At 34.2% G+C, this 20,910-nt stretch overlaps 2 protein-coding genes across 2 annotated transcripts; one reads left to right on the top strand and one right to left on the bottom strand.

The window, feature by feature from the left end:
* The first annotated feature begins 768 nt into the window (after window positions 1-768).
* On the top strand, window positions 769-13,108 carry LOC131602734 (anaphase-promoting complex subunit 4). The gene is made up of 19 exons (XM_058874908.1): window positions 769-1,112; window positions 1,222-1,333; window positions 1,462-1,553; window positions 2,403-2,486; window positions 2,770-3,009; window positions 3,721-3,801; window positions 4,557-4,699; window positions 4,876-5,036; window positions 5,651-5,751; window positions 5,847-5,921; window positions 6,462-6,641; window positions 7,023-7,105; window positions 7,452-7,550; window positions 10,112-10,216; window positions 10,941-11,082; window positions 11,220-11,447; window positions 11,555-11,707; window positions 12,260-12,341; window positions 12,774-13,108. The coding sequence occupies exons 1-19, from the start codon at window positions 1,044-1,046 to the stop codon at window positions 12,866-12,868; spliced, it is 2,325 nt and encodes a 774-aa protein (XP_058730891.1). The 5' UTR covers window positions 769-1,043; the 3' UTR covers window positions 12,869-13,108.
* A 4,358-nt stretch (window positions 13,109-17,466) lies between these two features.
* On the bottom strand, window positions 17,467-19,272 carry LOC131607507 (ribosomal RNA-processing protein 17). Its single transcript, XM_058879508.1, has 3 exons — window positions 18,973-19,272; window positions 18,765-18,885; window positions 17,467-18,100 (listed from the first exon to the last, which is right to left on the bottom strand). The coding sequence occupies exons 1-3, from the start codon at window positions 19,177-19,179 to the stop codon at window positions 17,838-17,840; spliced, it is 591 nt and encodes a 196-aa protein (XP_058735491.1). The 5' UTR covers window positions 19,180-19,272; the 3' UTR covers window positions 17,467-17,837.
* Between the last annotated feature and the right edge of the window lie 1,638 nt (window positions 19,273-20,910).

Raw genomic sequence — 20,910 nt, 5'->3', positions numbered from 1 at the left:
TTCGGGGGCCTTATTTTGTTTGATTATGAATTAGATCTACTAGTCTCATCGGTCTCAGTTTGAGACACTTTTGATGTCTGTATTTTTATTAGATTGATGTAATTTTATTTTTATTATGTTTGACACTATTTGTAAGATTTATAAGATGTTTTCTTTTTGTGTAATATATATATATATATATATATATATATATATATATATATATATATATATATATATATATATATATATATATATATATACCATTACATTTACATTACACTACTATGATATACTATGGAAAAATCATGATTCTTAACTGTTTCAGGCAAATGAATACACCATTAAAAACATAATTTCACCACGAACTCAATTCTATAAAAGGTTTTTAAAATATATCAGCAATTCTTTCGTAGGTACAACTACGAAATACTCTTTTTGAATACGTTTCATATATGTATCTACAGAAGAATTGCTGAACTTAAATTCATTGTATTTTCCCACCTTGTACTATGATTTTTTGCGCTTCTGTAATTGCATTTTTAGAAGAAACCATTTTTTTTGAAAAAAAATGTGCTTCCAAATATATATTTACGGAAACAGGGGACATAAATAAAAATTCGCAATGTGACTGAGAGAATTGGGTGCATTGAGAAATTCTAATTTCAAATTCACTAATTTGAAACCAATTTTAAATATCAAAATATTAAAATCACATTATTTTCTACAAAAGTCTACGTACAAGAAACTTAATTTTGTTGTTGATATATAAATAAAAATAAAGCTTCAAATTCACATACTTTGATTTTCCTTCCCTCCCTCTCTCCCCATCATTCAAACGTGAATCTTGTCTCAGTCTCCCGTTGGCAGCTGTACTAGAGCTCCAAATTCTCATTTCTCACTTCAGTCTTCACTTTCTCTCATCGTTTCACTCTTTTATCTCCAATTCTTAGTATTGTCTTCACTTTCACTGTGCTTAGGGTTTTGCTTCACCCACGCCATTTCTTCAAATCGCTTCACATTTTGAATTTTCTGTAAAAGCTCGGTGTCTTTTACCCTTAGATATGGAAACCGATGAATCATGTCGAGTGCTTCCTTTTCAGCTTCAATTTGATAAACCCCTTGCTTCTCAGGTATTCCACATTCCGCGTTCCAATCTGTGTAACTGTTGAATTTGATACGATATGTTGTTTTGTTTTACAGTTTGTTTGATTTTGTGAATGAACGAATTTCCAATAACAGGTGAAAATCGCGGAGTGGAATCCTGAGAAGGACTTGCTTGCTATGGTTTCTGATGACTCTAAGATCCTGCTTCATCGCTTCAATTGGCAACGCTTGTGGACCATAACTCCAGGTCTCTCTTTCTCTTTTGTTTTCTGATGGTTTGTAATTTAGATTTTGAAGTCATGATTCATGTTTGTGTACCAAGTATTGCTAAAGTTTCTGTGCCCGGGTCTTGACTGAACATCTCTTTTTATGCAGGAAGATGTGTAACGTCCTTGTGTTGGCGTCCTGATGGCAAGGCAATTGCTGTTGGGCTTGATGACGGAACGTTGTCACTGTATGATGTTGAAGTGGGTAGTAGTTTTAATTTTCAAGGATGAATACTTCTAGTCATTTGTTCTTAATTTATTATAAGAGCTTATGTTGTTCAAATTATGTGTTAATAAATGTATTTCGTACCGTGCCTTAGAAATTTAAAGGGAAACAAGTACTGTTTTTTGATCTTTTAAGAGATCATAGATTGGCTGTTAGTTCTGAGGTACACCTGAGTAAACAAGCTAAGATAACTCATGTTTGGTCTCAAATATGATTATGTATGGTTTAGTTTGCTACTTTGAATTCTAGACTTTGTGTACTTTTATCGTTGTAACATTATTGAAAATCTATACTAGCCATAGTTGTGGACCAAAGATTCTACTTGTTCAATTGTTTGATGATAAGATATTTGAAATTTGTCAGTCTAACAAGTAACAAATAAGTAATATGGTAATTTTTAATATAAGGAAGGAATATCTGTCAAAATCCCAACAATGTTACTTGAAACAAACTTGATTTTCAATCAAAGGGGAGCCTTGATGCAAAGGTTTGAATTTTGTCGTGTGACTGGGAGGTCATATGTTCAAGTCATGGAATCAGTGTCTTGCAAATGCAATGCAAGTTTGTTTACAATTAATCTGCAATGGGTCTAATGACCTTAGACTCCACAAAGTGCAGAACTGCTTGGTAGCAGGCTGCCAGTTTTTCCTAGGAATATTATATAGAGTCTTAGACTCTTAGAAATGTATTACCTGATAGAAAGAGGGGAACTGTTCCTTTTGAATGTTGCCTTTTCTTCTGGGCGGCTTGTGGATAGTGTTTATGATTGATTGTGCTTTGATTTTTTGTGACATATCTAATTCCTGATGTTTTCTATACGGCAGAATGGGAAGTTGTTAAGAAGTTTAAAATCACATTGTGCTGCCATCGTTTGTCTCAATTGGAAGGAGGACAATCACCTAGTTAATGTATGCTTCTTCCTATGTGCTATTTTTCATAATTAGTTTAATTGATAACATTTTATTTAGTGGAATGCCTTAAAAATACTAACAATTTACGAAAATAAGATTTCTATGTTAATATGTGCCTTGATTTTGGAAAATCCAAGTGACACTCACATGATGCTTAACCAAGTGTTAGACTATGGATGTCAAATTATTTTTCGTATGTGCAAGCAAGGCGTGTAATATGGATTCACTACACATGCTTGTTTTCTTTCTTGTATTCTGATTTCTTCTTCTTATCTTACAGGATGAACACTGCCACGCTTCAAAGTATGAAGATAGAACCTCCCGTTTCTTTCCTCCTGCTCCAAAAGTTCCTCGAATGCCTGGATTGGTATCTGGGGATAATGGCTTCATGGATGACGGTGACGATTCTTTTGAGGAGCTGTCAAGTTCTTCTCACCAACGTTTCAACGTCTTATGTAGTGGAGACAAAGATGGGAATATATGTTTTAGTATATTTGGCATCTTCCCTGTAGGGGCAACTGTAAGTCATTGTCGTAGAGGGTAGCATTTTCATGAATAAATTGCTCAAGTGTGATATGGGAATACCATCCTAACTGGATTATATTTCAGCATCAGAATGCTTAAGATTTAATTGAGGTTAAGTTTGCAGCCATAATTAATATTTGATTGATGAGCTAACTAAAGATACCCTCTTGAATAGTCTCCTACAGTAAATGAGGTAGCTATTGTGGTGATGTTGAGATCTAAGCCCTGTAATCTACCCTTCCTGCTCATATGTTTTATTTAGTGGTCTGTGAGCTTATGTTACTTTTCACAGTCAGTATAATATGCTGAAATTTTAGGGATTGGACTAAGAAGGAGGCATATAAATGAAAGGGGTGACAAAGAGAGATCGTATTTTTTGAAGACTATATAAATATGATACTAACTATTATGATCGAGAAGTGTGTAGTCTGGCAATAGTATAAACAACTACTTTATTAACGAACAAGATTTTCCTAATAGAGTAATAGTAAAAACATATCTCTCTTGACAGATATTATACATATTGTTGATATACTGAAAAACTTTTTCCATACAAATATGCTTGTAACATAAACACTAGACATGGTAATTAAATCAGACTTATTTATTTCTTTATTGCCTTTTGTAAAATAAACACTAATTATGTGCTTCTTAATTTCCTTTTTCAATTATTATTAAAAAATTCTTGTGCCTGTTGGTGTTTCAGAACATACACAAACTCACTTTTCCTACTTCTAGTGATGGTGCAGAAAGAAGTAAAAGGTTTTTGAGTGCCTCTATACACAAGGTAGATTCTCTCTCTATTTTGAGTACTGAACTTCATTTGAGGCCCCCCTTCCCCTTAGTTGGGGACAGAAGTAGAAAAACACAATAGTTTGTTGATGTTTGAAATTAACTAGTAGGATTTATATGAATTAGTATTTTCAACATAGAAAGTTTAAGAAAAGGAGCAAACTGAAAGCAGCAGAATAACATCAGACAACTCTGTTTCCTTGCTATTTGCCTCTTCAACATTCCGAAGGCCCTTATTTAACTATGAACCCGTGCCCCTTAATACCAGCTGATACAATTTGTAACTGACTGTAACTGTTGTATTACAATAAACCTGCTCTCACAGTTTCTAATTGAATTTAATAACCGGATTACAATTTTATCCTCCTGGAATACACTTTCCAGACTATGCCTCTTTCATTATACTCAAGTCTATTATACCATGAACCAACATAAAAAACTTAAGCTATTGGGTGAAGGCACATGAATTTTAATCACATTTCTGACACGCCCCATCATGCAAGAGCCTTTTGGGCTTGAAGCGTGGCAAATATATTGTCACACTTACCTTTTGCTGCAACTAAACTTTTTATTAGAATAAAGGAGGCAGAACACGTTAAAATCTAGACTACTTGCTCACAGAAACTCTCATAAGTAACATGCTATAAAGCGATTCTTTCAAAAGCTTCAGTTCATAGATGAATGCCAATACATGTCTAGCAATGCGTCAGTAGTTTATTTGTTGAAACTAATATTTTTACATGTCACTAGGTTGCTTTATCAAATGATCTTCGTCGTTTGATAGTCATGTGCTCAGGAGTCCTTGTTGATGACAAGTGTGTTATTGACATGGCTGGGTATAATGAATATGGCTTGCATTGCTTAGCCCTGAACACAGCTATACTTTGGAATAGGTAAACATTGTGGATCTATTGTATTTTTTCAAAATACGTTTTTTTAATTTCCTTGCAAAATATAAAACCTTAAGTCTGTCAGATAAACACAAATGAAAATGGGTTGGTCATGCTTTATAATGGACATTCCTTCTTCCTCTTATTTCTGCAATTTGGTTCCCTCTATCCATGTACAGGAAAAATGAGCTTCATCAGGTAGCTCAGCAAGCTTCTAACATCGAGGATTTGACTGAGGTTGTTCGGGCATCATTATCAGTTATGTCTAGGCAGTGGTCTGATGCCATGCATACATTCAAGGAGAAGTTCAACTCTTTGTCTACTCTAATTATGGATCACGGTAACCATAGATTTTTTTTTGTTATATCCTACTCCCTCCGTTCCTTTTTAAGTGTCGTTTTAACAAAAAGCTCTTCAACCAAGATAGTGGATTATTAGAGTTACTTTTCCTAACATACCCTTATTTATTTTTCTCTTTCCAAATAAATTCAATCATAAACTCTCTTTTTCCAATAACTAATTGAAAAATTTGAGGTGGAGTTAATGAAAAAATAAGGGTATAAATGACAAATTATAACATTAAATTATAAAACGACACTTAAATAGGAACAAAAAAATTCTTCTAAAACGACACTTGAAAAGGAACGGAGGGAGTAATAAATTTAAGCAAAGAGAGAAATTGGAGAGAATTTGCAAAATTCTGAAGATATGAATATGTATTAACTGAATCAAGCAATGTAATACATGCTATTTATATTATAGTCCGATGATTCTAGAAATACTTATAACTAACATAAACTTACTGTTAACTGACACAGCACTACTAACGATCCAGATAACTGAAAGACAAGCCAGATGACTCTATTTAATCTATTACGCTAACTGTTACAATATTTCGGGCATATTATGCTATATTATTCTTTTATTAATTTCTTTTCTATCATTTATTACTAGGACTTAATTCCTCTCCCCAAGAGGAGTTTCTGAGCCTTTTGGGCGGTGCAAGGACTAGTCCAGCAGTTCACCAATTTCTTGTTAGCACTCTTGGTGAAGTGGTATACAGAAAGCTTTATATAACTTATCACATGTTTGCTTATTCATGAATAGCTTATGAGTGTAGTTTTAATTCAGAAAGTTTATTACTTCACAGGGTGTCAAGCGCATTTCGAAGGTTCTCTGCGGTGCTGGAAAGGAACTTCAACGTATTGTTTTGGAACACCTCCAGGTACAACATTGCACTGCCCCATGTGCATAATATTTACTAAATGGCAATAAAATGTATCACTGTTTGAATTTGAAAGCATATACTTTTAAAGTTCATGTCAGATAGGTGATAACTTCTGTGTTAAGGTATTTTTTTTTCTATGACTTTTCTTCAAACCACATTAGAGAGTTTGAGCTAGGTCATTGTTTCACTCCTGCCATGTCTTAATAAAGTAGGCTGACGGGCAAGTTGGCTGATCTGTTCCTAGCACAATGGTTTGGGGCATCCATCAGAGGCTGTTGTTGTTTGGCCATCCTGAGGTGGCTGAAGTTCAATATATTGCAGAAGAATTAGAATTGAAATTATAGTTCTAAAGGACTTATGGTAGTGTATTATATAAGTTGTTAAGAGATGGAAATTTTATGTACATTTGTGTAATATATTAAAGTTTAGGATAATCAGTTTTTCCATTCTTGATATGGTAGTAGAACTTCATTAGCGTTTTACTTAAACTATTTGTACAAACTCCACTCTTATACATTTAAATCATGAATTTGTCAGCCCGCTGCAGAAGTTATGGGATTCAGAATGGGAGAACTAAGAGGGCTTTCAAGATGGCGTGCACGATATCATGGCATTGGCTTGGATGAACGACTCATAAGCAATGCAACAGAAAAGGCTGGTATGCTACTTGTTCAAGTTGAACGATTTATGAGGGTTCTTTCATCTGTCTTGCAGCAGGTGTGCCTTTGAAATGGATCTTACAAGTTTTAACTTTATTATTTCAAATGTATGCCCATTACTCATAAGATTTATCGTAGTCTCGATTTTGAAATTTGAGTTTCATATATTCTTGCTAAAATTTCCTAGAGAGTCCTAAACTTTTTAAGACGTGTAAGCCAGTATAACTTTCAAGTGCCTTTTTGGATATCCCGGTGAAACCACAATTACTTTTGTCTTAAAATGTTTGTACTATCTATCTCCTTACTTTACTATATGAACACATATTCTGAGATCATTTCTTAACAAAATTATTTCAAAAGATGTGCATGTCTACATTTTTGTAAAAGCTTTTTCTGTCTGATAATTTTATCTTTGTTGATTTCTCACATCCTCAACCAGTATTCAAACTTCTTCAACTGGCTATTAAAGTGTATAAAATTACTCATGTCAGAACCAAGTGACCAGCTTCTTCCATATAGCAGGTTTGTCTAGCCATTCGTTATTGTTTGGATTGGAGATTGTGTGATAAGCATCTCTAGTTGTTTTCTGTTATTCCTAGGAAGCTGTGTGACAGCTGTTTTTTCGGCACATTCAAAATAGAATACCATTTCAGCTTAACTGCCTCAGAGTTAGTTAGATCTGAGTGCAGGTTAAGCTGATGCAGGGTGCAGGATAACACAAGTATAAATCTCTAGAATCTCTCTCTAAACAGATAAGAGTTGTAATGCACAGTTTCAATATATGAAAATATATAAATGTCTCTCTAAATTTTCCTTTCCTCAACAGAGATCTTATGTTATTTTTTTTTTCTACTTTTGGTTTTGGCAGTGAACTTGTTATTATATTTCTGAAGTTTCTGTATGAACAAGATCCAGTTAAGCAACTGCTGGATATATCAGAAACAGATTACAATGTTGAAATTGATTTGTAAGTTTTTTTTTGTCTAATCCCAATCCATTTCATATTTTATCAAAATTTATTGTCAATTTGAACTGTACTTTATTGTCATGTCTTTGTTGCGGTGTTGGCTTAACTGTAGATTGTACAACTATTATAGAGTTTAGGAAATGAGATATGAAATGAGTGGCACTTTGTTATATCATAGATTCATTATGATTTTTAATTTGTAAACCAAACCAGGTCTTTGTGATGGAGTTTGATTTAAACCTCTGCTACTGCCACGAATAACTTTCTACCTGATAGATGAGGAAATGTTATTTGACAAGAGAATACGAGCATTTAAAGAACAGACGTGTGAGATGAGATCCACCCCTGAAGAAAACGATAAAAGAAAAAAAGGACAACTGCACCAAGCTTGCATATCTCTTTCAGTACCCCTGAAAAAGGAGAACTGGCATCACTAAGCACCTTAAATAAAAAAACTACCTTATTCGATAGTTAAAGCTTAGAAGTAAAAAATTTATCTTCAGATTCTGGCATTCCTTTCTAACTGTTATACGAGAGAAAGAGAGATATTAAGATAAAACCTTGTGTCCAAATAGCACTACGGAGGTTCTATTATATAGTGAATTACATAATTAATTGTATTAATTAATTACATAAATATACTACGGTATATTTATGGAATATGCTAAGGAATATTACTTTCTAAATTTGTTTACAAATATCAACACTAACCCTCAAGCTGAAGCATATAAGTCAAATGCACCAAACTTGCCATATAGCTTGTTCTGGGACCTCGTACGGACTTTGTAAACACGTCTGCGAATTGATCATTAGAATTGACAAAGCTCGTGACAATGTCGCCTGATTTGATCTTCTCTTTGACAAAGTGACAATCTATTACAAGAGGAGGTGTACATGGCGTAATCACTAGGATTCAGTGTTAATGGTGGTGCTTCTCACCTTGTCTGTCGACTTCGTCAATCTCTTTATGACTTGAAACAATCTCCCTGTGCATGGTTTGACAGGTTTAACACAATGCTCCAAGAGTATGGCATGACTAGATGTGAAGTAGATTAATCTGTCTTCTTTTTGTATTATTCACCAACCGCTTGCCTCTACCTGCTGGTCTATGTCATTGACATCATCATCATCATCGAAACAACATTTTTGTCTACACTTCCAGACTAAAGATTTGCGTCCGATAAAATATCTTTTGGGAATTGAAGTTGCTCAATCCAAGACTGGTGTGACTATTAGCAAAAATATGCTCTTGAATTTACTTGAAGAAACCGGCTTGCTCGATTGTCGACATAGTGAGACTCCTATGGATCTTAAATTCAAGCTACTACCAGGTAGGGGGTAGGGCTGTTCATATTACAGTTCGTGAGAAAATTGAACCAAACCGAACTAAATCATAGTAAAAATTCACTCGAACTTAACCGAACCGTTTCAATTTACTGAGAACCGAACCGAACTAAAATCATTGGTTTGGTATACCGTTTCGAAATTTCGAACCATTAGAAGACAATTTTTCTCAAACCGAACCGTTAATTAAAGAACCGAACCGTTAAGCTATTTTTTAATTTAAAAAAGTATATATTTAACTTGTTTTAAATAATTTTCATTTTTCAGTTTGGTTCGGTTTGAGTTTAGTTTCAGTTCGGGTCGGTTCTAGAACTGTTTGTGCATTATGATTTTGTTCATTTACCAAACATAACGGTTCGGTTATTTTAACTTCAGTTCGATTCGGTGGTTCAATTCAGTTCTTGGATTTTTTGAACAGCCCTAGTCGGGGGAACCACTTAAGGACCCTGGTAGATGTCAACGTGTAGTTGGCAAACTTAGTTACCTCACAATGCCTAGACCAAACATTACTTTTGCTGTCACTTTGGCTAGCCAATTTTTAAATACTCCATGTGATGACCATTGGAACACTGATTTGCATTCTTAAGTATATAAAAAGTGTGTCAAGTAAATGATTACTTTATGAAAACAAGGTAATAACCAAGCCATAGGCTATTTTGATGCTGATTAGGCAGGTTCACCAGCAAATAAAATGTCCACTTCAGGGTATTGTATATCCTCATTGGAGGAAATTTGATCTCATGGTGGAGTACAAATTAGGAGACGTCAAAACAATGAAACTAATTTGTGACAGATATACTACATATCGCCTTCAACTCGGTTTTTCATGAAAATACGAAGCACATAGAGATTTATTTTAACTTTGTAGGAGATAAGGTTCTTTCACTAGAAATCGTAATTGATTTTGTTGGTTCAAATGGTCAATTGACTGACATATTTACTATGTCTCTTAGAGGACCGTAGGTTGAATTGAATCTATTTGTAACAACCTTGATGCATATGACATATATGCTCCGGCTTAAGGAGTGCTAGAACTAAGTAAGCCTATAGATATTCTAGATTGTTAGTATTCCTAGAATATACAACTTCCTAGTGCTTCTTCATTAACATTCATTCAATCTATTTATTGTAACACCATTATAAATACAAATAGTGTGATCTGAGTATAGACACACTGAATTTACAGAATTATATAATGATTTTGTTGAAATCTTCAGGGAGACAGCGGAAAGAGTTAGAGAATTAGTTCAGTTCGGGGGATTTTCCGACACTGAATATCTTAGGAGAACATTGGCTAAAGAATTTCAACAGTTGGAGTTAAGGTATATCTGTGTCCTTTATCCTTTCTAGTTAGATAGAGCTTTCTTATGTTAGTTTTTCCCTTTAATTGCGCTCATCAACCAAGTTAATGATGATAATACATGAATTATAGTGAACTAATTATAGAGACTCTTGAGAAAGTTTCATGCACAAAAGTATATGTTCTCATTCTGTCTAGAAAGGCTTATTCCATAATGAAAAAATAAATAAATTATTCTTTGTTCTTTTACCTCGGAAGTGTCGGAAAAAATTAACTCCATAACATTTTACTCTACTAGTTTAGATACTGATCTTGAAAGAGTACCATCTTAAAAAAGTATCCATGAAACAAGTTTCTTTTGATTACATCTCTTGATTATTTCTCAGATTTCTATTGTGACTTTACTGTACTTCAGCTTCAAAGAGGCCTTTCAAATGCCTTTTACGACAATCTCTAGAAAGATACTTTGTGAGGATTTATTACCGCTGTTTCCTCTTCCGTCTTTGCCAAAAGCATCATCATTGACGAGAATTCCCAGATTAGTGATGAAAAAATAAATAAATTATTCTTTGTTCTTTTACCTCGGAAGTGTCGGAAAAAATTAACTCCATAACATTTTACTCTTCTAGTTTAGATACTGATCTTGAAAGAGTACCATCTTAAAAAAGTACCCATGAAACAAGTTTCTTTTGATTACATCTCTTGATTATTTCTCAGATTTCTATTGTGACTTTACTGTACTTCAGCTTCAAAGAGGCCTTTCAAATGCCTTTTACGACAATCTCTAGAAAGATACTTTGTGAGGATTTATTACCGCTGTTTCCTCTTCCGTCTTTGCCAAAAGCATCATCATTGACGAGAATTCCCACTTCAATATCATATTACGAGGTACTTATCACAGAATTATTATTTTGCTAATTTTTATAATTCTAATCTAGGGAATAAGAAGCCTCATTGTTATATATTTTGATGCAAGTATGTTTCAAATTCCATTGAAATGCTGTATTCTTGTTTTCTTTCTGTAGGATTCCTCCAGAGCTTCTTCATCATATTGCACTGGTCAACATCAAGTTATCGATTACATATCTTTTCAAGTACCTAATGAGTCTTTCTCGGATATTGAAAATTGCATATGCATAGTCAGAGGATTTATGCATGACTCAGACTGTCTAAATAAGGGGTATAGTTCTTTGGAAGCAGTGCTGTTATGTGTTCCTGTTGATTATCAGTGCGTCGATCTGTCACTGTACAAGGTAAAATCTTGAAAGTTATAAATATTCCAAACATTTCAACTTCCAATTTTCAACCTGACATAGAATCTCAATATTTGTTATTTTAAAATGTGCTGTTTGATACACAGGATAGTCAAATTGTCTTGCTACTGAACAAAGATACTAATACATCAGAAAGTGCTGGAGATGGTTGTATGATAATTTTGCAAGCAAGTGATCTACCATATGTCTCCATATCAAGATCTGAATTTAGAGATGTCTGGAGGTTACAAGAACTGAAGGTAAGTCGTACTAAGTCCCGTTGTTTTCATTGTTTATGGCTTACGTTAGGATATCTGTTGCCAACTCTTTATATATTATCTAGCCATAGAATTTCAAGTTCTTTGAAGTTAAAATTATAAACTCAAAGTTCATCTTATGCGTAACGTTTGAAGTAATTAGCACACTTTAAAATACTCTTGTTCCCGAAGAAAAACGGACACATCCTGTTGTATAATTCTTTTACTCATCAAAAGAAAATCAGGAAAGAGCGTTAGAAAACAAGAAACTAATGTTTTGACCCTCACTCATGTAGTATTTTCCTAAAAAGGCCTCTTAATGATTCTCATCAACCTAACTGATTGATTATTATTTTAGGAACTGCATTTTGATTATTTTAAAAAGTATCCCTTTTCTTTTCCCACTTGAAATGGCCATGAGTTAATGTTGATATTTATGTTTTTCCATTTAGTAAATTCTACTAAAGTAAATAACTTATATGATATCCTTTTTGAAGCTATATCTATTTCTGTATATTCCATCAGTCATATATTTTTGTAATTATGTTCATTTAGGATTCTACCGCTTGCCTGCACTTAGGGGATGAGAAAGTTCGTATGATCCCTCATTGTGTAATTGCTCCCTTGGCAGTTAGCGGTAAGTACTCTCTTTCTGGCCTAAATGATTAAAATAATTCATGACAACAATCTACCTAGCTGAACTTCCTCAGGATTAGAAATGAATGAAGAACTTATACTATATTAAGTATACTCTAATTATACTTAAACCAGAGTATCTGTGAACAACTTTTATTAATTGCAGTGAATTTGATTTACTAATATCATAGTCTAGTGTTGTCATTGTTTTTCTGTTGAATTTAATGCTAAACATACAAAAACTCGGGTAGTACAATTTCGGAATGCCTAAGAAAAAGTTAATAAACTCCAGGGAGAATGGTTTTCTCTAGCTAGTTCTTCGTTAAAAATTATCAATACTATTTTAGTTGCAATTGATGTGGGTATTGGTACCTGAATATAAGCCATTGAACTGGTTAACAGTCTCTCAATTGTTACTATGTCTTATTAACAGCTTCAAGAGGCCTGGCTTGTGTATTTGCTGCCAGAAAGCGTGCCTTGGTCTACATTTTAGAGGAGGACGAAGACGAGGTCTCAGATGCAGAGTGATTCCCTTCCAAATTTCATTTTTCTTTGTTAGGTAGCATTTAGTTGTAATTTACTTATTTTTTTGGAAGATAGAGGGTAGGGTGGGGTGTTGGATAATCAGTGCCATTTTCTACTAGTTCTTGAAATGTTGTTGTAACATGTTCATATTCTTTATTAGAATTCAATTGATTTATAGAACGTTCGCCCGTGCAAAGTTAGTTGACTGGCCTGTAGCTATCTCAATTATTTTCTCTCTTTTAATCACTTCATTTTGTCCAATCTCTCTCATTTCACTTGCATTTTGTTTGTTTGGAGAATTATTCATGGAGGATACGATCTATATCGGTTGTAGAAACAGACATTTTGCAGAGGCGGGTTAGATAATATTAATGGCTCTAATTTTTTTGCTAGGTTTCTTGAGTTTATATTGCAGTTGATTTTATTGCAAAGTTTGATCTTCAATTTGTTAATTTTAATGTTAACTATTGAGATTTAGTATGTTGGTCATGTTTTTGCAAAATAATTTTGATGAATAATTATGGAGATTTATTACCCTAATGTTGAATATAGTTGGACTGAAGACACTGTTGTTTAGAAAAACAATTATAACAATTGGATGAAAGATTATTGGCCTGATTATTCAGATGAACGATGCATATGAATGGGAGTGAGAGTTCTTGCAAATATGATTAGAGTTTTAAATTGTAGTTTCTAAAATGGTTGGAGTTGGTTTATTTATTTTTACATGTTTAATATAGATCTTACTTTAAATATAAGAATATATTTTAAGAATAGAAAAAAGGGGATATGAACTGATAGTGACAATGTAAAAATATTTTTGTAACACCCCATAGATACATTGTCTAGGATATAAGTATAGGCATTATAATGGTACTCGGAAATCATAACATAAGCAACGGAATGGATAAATGTATAAGTACAAGTACAAAAGTCCAAACTGTCATGGCCAAAATCCATAAGTTTCAACATGGTACAAATACATATCCCGAGTACAAAAGATGAAGATACAAAAGATCATAAACTACAGGAGAACGTGTCGCCAAGAAACACCATCTCGAAGTTAAGTCATCTTACCCTTGCCTCGATCCTGCCTCGAACCACTTGAATGATATTAATTGGTATGAGGTGTGATTACTAAATCTCAGTGAGTCTCCCAATCTTATGGGTTCAGTCGGTTCTGCAGGGAAGATACTATCAAACGGATTCACCGAGAATCCAGAATTCCTCAGGTCTAGGTACAAGTACAAATAAAGTAACACCACCATTGGAAGTCCCATAACTATCCAATGATGCAACAAAAACAAGCACATAGTCAAGCCAACAAATATACAACATGTACCCACGTACGAGGAATCCAAGAGTAGGTTACTTGCCTGCTACATAAACTACGCATTCACACCCTCGGTGAGTTACACCCGTGCATCGCATCAAGAGATCTGTACCGACACACTGCACGATGAAACAGATGAGTCCTATGTGGCATCTCATTCATGACGAGTTACAGCGATGACATTGCATATGTGGCGTCACAGCCCCGTCAATCATCAAAACGCACGTGTGGGAACACATCCAACTCAGTATAAAACGCCATCTTGACAACACGAGCCCACCAGGCAAAAGCCTAGTGACATTGTCTACATGACATCACTAGAGATGAGTTAACCAAGAAGTGCATCCTACATGGTACCACTACCTCACCATACCAAGCACGGCGATGCTATTAAACGTTGGTGGAACGCCTTTGAAGACCCATGCGAGCACATCGCAATGGTAGCTCAGGTGCATAAGACATACCCAGATCACAAAGTAAGGTATCCCATATAACAAAGCAAGGCACGCACTAAAGATCTCAAAGCAATAGTCGTGGTCTTAAGCGATTTACCATCTATTAGTCGGGTCTACTCTGATTCAAGTATATATATAAATATCACCAAGATCACACAGCACAGTACATGCCAACACATAGAAAATCTACATCTGAATGTCCAACCGTAACAAACGGGAACAATGCATGATTATACATAACATTACATGTGATTCATAACTCATCAAACATGCATATCAATGTCATAACCATCAAGAAATTATACATTCAATCATCATCGGAACATTATATTTAGTCAAACAATTCCATGATATTCTCAATCTAAAACAAGAGGCTTTCGGTTCCCAATTCAGAACAAAATTGCACTCAAGAGGAAAAAATATACATTCTGCATCAGACAAGTTCGCTACGCGAACTGCCAGCGAGCACCCAATTCGCTACGCGAGAAGCAGCGAGCTAATAGCGAATAAGTTAGTAGCTTCACCAGATTCTAGGAAGAAAGGTTCGCTACGCGAACCTTTAGCGAAGTCCTTATTCGCTACACGAGCTTTAGCGAGCTCCAACGAATAATTAAAATTAAAACTCCCAGACCTTCGCTAAGCGAAGTCAGCACCGAACTCACTCCAGAAACTTCTGCAAGTTCTGCACTGGGAAGTTCGCTACGCGGACTCTAATATGCCCAGAAAATAAAAAACGCATTTGGGGTCCCCATACCCCTAAATTCCACATGCATCCATTGTTGACCAAATAACAAGTCTTAGTAATCATACATACACGAACTACTACAGAAATGGAGTCTTTAAATATGCATTAGCAAGGATTATTGAAGCATTTACTCTCAAAATCCTTAAATCTAAAATCATGTCAATCTCATAAAAACCCCAAAGTCTCTATCTATGAGACTCACCTGAAAATTAGGGAAGGAGAAGTCACACTTCAGGTTGATGTAAAGACCATAATACCCTTGACACATATATTTATTTTATTTCTCCATGTTCTAAATACATGTTTGGTATAATATAACTCCAAAAGTCCTCTACTAACTGAATAAGTAGTAGACTCTTAGGAAATATTAATACCGGGTATTACAATTTTGCAATGTCACTCAATCATCACCATATAACTATCCAATGAGGCAACAACAACAAGCACATAGTCAAGCCAACAAATATACAACCCGTACCAGCGTACGAGGAATCCAAGAGTAGGTTACTTGCCTGCTACATAGACTACACATCTACACCCTCATTGAGTTACACTCGTGCATCGCATCAAGAGATTTGTACCGACACACTGCACGATGAAACGGATGAGTCCTATGCGGCATCTCATTCATGACGAGTTACAGCGATGACATTGGCTATGTGGCGTCACAGCCCCGTCAATCATCAAAACGAACGTGTGGGAACACATCCAACTCAGTATAAAACGCCATCTTGATAACACGAGCCCACTAAGCGAAAGCCTAGTGACATTATCTACGTGACATCGGTAGAGATGAGTTAACCAAGAAGTGCATCCTACATGGTACCACTACCTCACCATACCAAGCATGTCGATGCTATTAACCGTTGGTGAAACGCCTTTGAAGACCCACACAAGCACATAGCAATGGTAGTTCAGGTGTGTAAGACATACCCATATCACAAAGTAAGGTATCCCAAATCACAAAGCAAGGCACGCACTAAAGATCTCAGTAGCTTCACCAGATTCTAGGAAGGAAGGTTCGCTACGCGAACCTTTAGCGAAGTCCCGATTCGCTACACGAGCTTTAGCGAGCTCCAGCAAATAATTAAAATTAAAACTCCCAGACCTTCGCTAAGCGAAGTCAGTAGCGAACTCACTCCAGAAACTTCTGTAAGTTATGAGGCGAAATCCACAACTTCAAGATTTGAGCATGCACAAAGGTTGTACTATATCAATCAGAGTTTAGAAACATCACCCAAAAAACATAAAATCAATTTATGTTAAAAGTCCTACATCAGACAGTATATGACCTAGACATGTTCCGATAAGTGAAGACAATCTTCACTTTACAAACCAGTTTTATAAGGATGAATTAAGTTCAACCATATTTCCTAACAATTTCAAAATATATACTCATAATCAAGATCTTAATAGATTCTCTGGCTTTGCAAGAGGAACCGGCGAACTTGAAAAAATATTTCACCTCAATATTTTTAGGGGCTGTTTGAGAATTGGTTTTTGGAGATGAAGGTTTTGGAGGGTTGTATCTATATCTTTAAATGTGTGATATTTTTAAAAAGTTTAAAAAACAATATACTACATTAACATATAAAATCATATTGTTTTTTTAAAATTTTAAAAAATATTTAACATAATTTAAGATATAGATGCAATCCTCCAAAGTTTTTTCTTTCAAAAACCAACTCCAGAACAGTCCATAGGAGTTCCCATGATAATGTGACACACATCAACCACATATTACAGATTGTTCCATGTACAGTTCAAGAAATTGAGTATAAACTACTTATTGGTGAAGCTTGGATAGAAGAAAAGATCAAGGAGCAAAACAACAATGGCAAATCAAACGAGTTTGATTCTTACAGTCATTTTGATATTCGCCTCCATAAACTATTGTTGGTTTCAATAACTGGAGACCTACAGATCCAATCACTTAGTTTACTGTGCAATTGCTTTAGCCGTAACAGAATCTGTTTCAGTTTACAGCACAATTCTTGATACATTAGAAGATCATATATAAAGATGAATTATAGTTGCTCAAAACATAAAGATAAAAAGAATAAATAAGTTTGACAGAAACTGAAATTTTAAAATGAACAAAAATGATGTTAAACTAGAATACCAAACATCTGCATGTAATAAATGTATACAACACGGTATAATTACCGATTAATTAAAAAAATCCAAAAATAACTGTTTCTTCTTAATTTTGAAATCTCGCCACAAGATCGACTTAACAAGGGAAGACGGCGAGACTCCATTAGAAGAAAAACCTGTCATCTACATAAGGAACCAGGTAACCTATATTCATCATTGAAAATAGCCCAAATTCTGCAATATGTTAGTAGCTGAGTTACAGAACTCGATAAGTACTTCCACAATAATAGAGTTCATGGCAGATTTGTGAATGTTCAGAAAATGCAAGATACCAATGTACCATCACTTCCTTCCCGGCTTCTTTCCTTTCCGTTTATCTCTCTTACAAATTTGCTTTGTCCGTGACTTGTGTTTTGCAACCTTTTTAAATGGCTTCTTGTTAATTACGGGTACTGATTTCGATTTCTTTTTATCAGCTACAACAGGATGGGCAGACAATGCCGGCGCTGCCTCCTTCCTTTCGGTAGGGAAACTTTCTTCTTCAGGGTTGATCTCTTTTGTTACGACAGTGACTTTCAAATCATCGTTTTCATATGTCTTTGTTGCTTCAAACAGTAAAGATAAATTCAATCATTAAATGAGTCATACACCAAATGCAGAAAGGAGCCTCAAACAGGTTTGAATTAAACCATTAAGATACGTAAGTCCTAGCAAAACATTAAATATAAGCACATGACATGAGGACTGTGAAGAATGCTCCATAAGCGCATGCAATTCTGAAGAAGGAACTGAATAATATTTTCATGCAGTGCCTTTTACTTCTAACAAAGCACAAAGTTTAAAGATCGGTTTGAATGGACTTATTTGAATTATTAACATTGTTTAGGAGAGCTTTATAAAACAACTTTTTATATGTTCATCTAATTCCTATAAGCTCTCAAAAATAGCTTACAAAATCAGTTTATAGATAATAGATTATATGAATACAACTTATACAGCATAATCAATTAAACATGTATATGATAAGCATCTAAGTGCTTAATTAATAGTGTGTTTGGATTGGCGTCAGCTTTTTCACGTTTGCTAAAAAATCACGTCAAATAGCCACGTTTGTGTAGAAGCTACAACATAGAGCTTCTGAAAAATCACGTCCAGAGGACAACTTGCCGTGCATTTGGAGGCTTCAACGCCAAACCAAACACACTATAAGTTGTTTATCCAAACAAAACCTAGACCTACAAAAGGGGAGATTTGAACAAAAAAGCTTACCAGCAACAGATTGAGATTCAACTTGTTCAGTAACCTCATCTTGGTTCTGATCAACTTCACCAGTTTCAGCATCAGCATTCGGTGGAACAATTCCATAAGTAAGATCTCTCTCCAACTTCCTCTACAAAATCATACTGAACAAATAAGCTATAAAAAAATTGAATTTTGCAATAGCATATGAAATCAACAGCAACAACAAAAAAAGTACCTTTAAGCGACACTCGTTGCGTTTTCTCCTTCGAGCTTCTTCTTGTTGCTTATTGGCTTCCTTTCTTCTCTTCTTCTTGCGTTTGTGAAAGCCAGTAACGTAGTCTTTGAGATCTTTCTCGTCGAAAGAAATACCCAAAGATTTGTTCCTTAAAGCCTTCTTCTTAACATGGGTAGTTTGGCGTTGCGTTATTGCTGATTCTTCCATGGATCCTCTCTCTGTGTCTCTCTCTGTGAAACAAGCTTCAGGGTTTAGCCGCAACCAAACACAACCTAGGATGGATCAAAAACGGAAGTGGGTCGGGTACAAAAATATATCACATAATTATCCGCTTATTGGTACCAAAAGTAAATACTAGTATTATTTATTTATTTATTTATTTACAATTTCTCTCTTCCATATTATTTAGATGTGTCTTTTTGCCAAGGCAAATAAAAATATTTATTGAAAAGTTAAATAAGTTTTATAATATTGCAATTTTTATTATTAATCAATTTAAATTTTTGTAATAAATTTTGGTCTCAAATGTTTTAATCATAATGTGTAATCTCAAAGATTATGAATATGGGGGTGGTATCGTTACATGTCCAATTAACAATAAAAGATTAATGTCAACATGATAATATGGCGAGGCGAACACGATTTTTGTCTTTTCTCAAATTCAAACATGAATCCCTAATAAATACACATTATTTGCGCTGATCCGTAATAAAAGTGAAAAATTGGACCCCAAATCCGTCTCAAATAAGTTCAAGTTGTATATGAATATCTCACTCTCATCTCTTCGGCGTAATCAATTTTTAAATAGAAATAGTCCTTTTCCTTTATATTAAATTACATTACAAAAAACAAGTAAATCAATATCAAAAATTTTGAAACATATATTTCAAATAATAAAGTAAACATCAAAATGCAAAATCATTGACAATACAATTAATATTTGGAATTATTAAAATTAAATAATAAATTACAAAAGGATATAAACGGGACAAGTTCGAGGTAGGTACTAATGTTTCAATTTTCTGACACGTCCCTGTATTTTGTAATCGGAGTAAGCTCAAATCCAAGCCCAAACTCACTCAAATCGAGTTTTCTCCATCAAACTTGAGGTGTATTCAAATTGATGGTTACAGGTTTGGATTATGTGGCCATGCCTAGATTATGACATGTTTGAATTGACTTATTTGAGTTTATTTATCGTCATATAATTTATGACACTATTTAAAAGACTTTACAAAAACAACTTAAGACATTTTTCTATATATTTTTTTGAACTAGACCTAATCACTATCTTCTTTCCTACTACCACCAATAGTCATTGCCATCAACAAGACCTGTTTTTAAGAAACATGTTGAAGTACAAAAGTAAATTTATAAAATATCATATTCACAAGGATTGTTTGTGTTTTAAAGACCGTTCAACAGTTTCTATGATTATAAGAAAATGATTAATTATGTGGATATACATTATATTTTTATAAACAACACAAATTCTAAGAAAATGGTTAATTATGTCGAAAATTACAAATATACATAATATTTTTATAAACAACAGAAATTCAACATATCAAACCACAACAACACTAATATATATATATATAAAAACAGAGAGAGAGAGAGAGAGAGAGAGAGAGAGAGAGAGAGAGAGAGAGAGAGAGAGAGAGAGAGAGAGAGAGAGAGAGAGAGAGAGAGAGAGAGAGAGAGAGAGAGAGAGAGAGAGAGAGAGAGAGAGAGAGAGAGAGAGAGAGAGAGAGAGAGAGAGAAGTACCTTAAGGAAACAAATCAACCACTCCAAACTTATTTTGGATTTCCTTGCAAAACTTAACTCCTTTGTAACTATATTAAACAGAAAATAATTAAAAAGAAATTAAAATTGCACTTTTAAATAAATTGTAAATCAAAAAGAAAAAGAAAATATTTATTTTTACCTTGAAAATT

This window comes from Vicia villosa, linkage group LG5 (assembly GCF_029867415.1).
Source record: "Vicia villosa cultivar HV-30 ecotype Madison, WI linkage group LG5, Vvil1.0, whole genome shotgun sequence".
Classification (NCBI taxonomy): Eukaryota; Viridiplantae; Streptophyta; class Magnoliopsida; order Fabales; family Fabaceae; genus Vicia; species Vicia villosa.
Note: the sequence above shows the minus strand (reverse complement) of the source record. Positions and strands in the feature narration are given on the sequence as shown.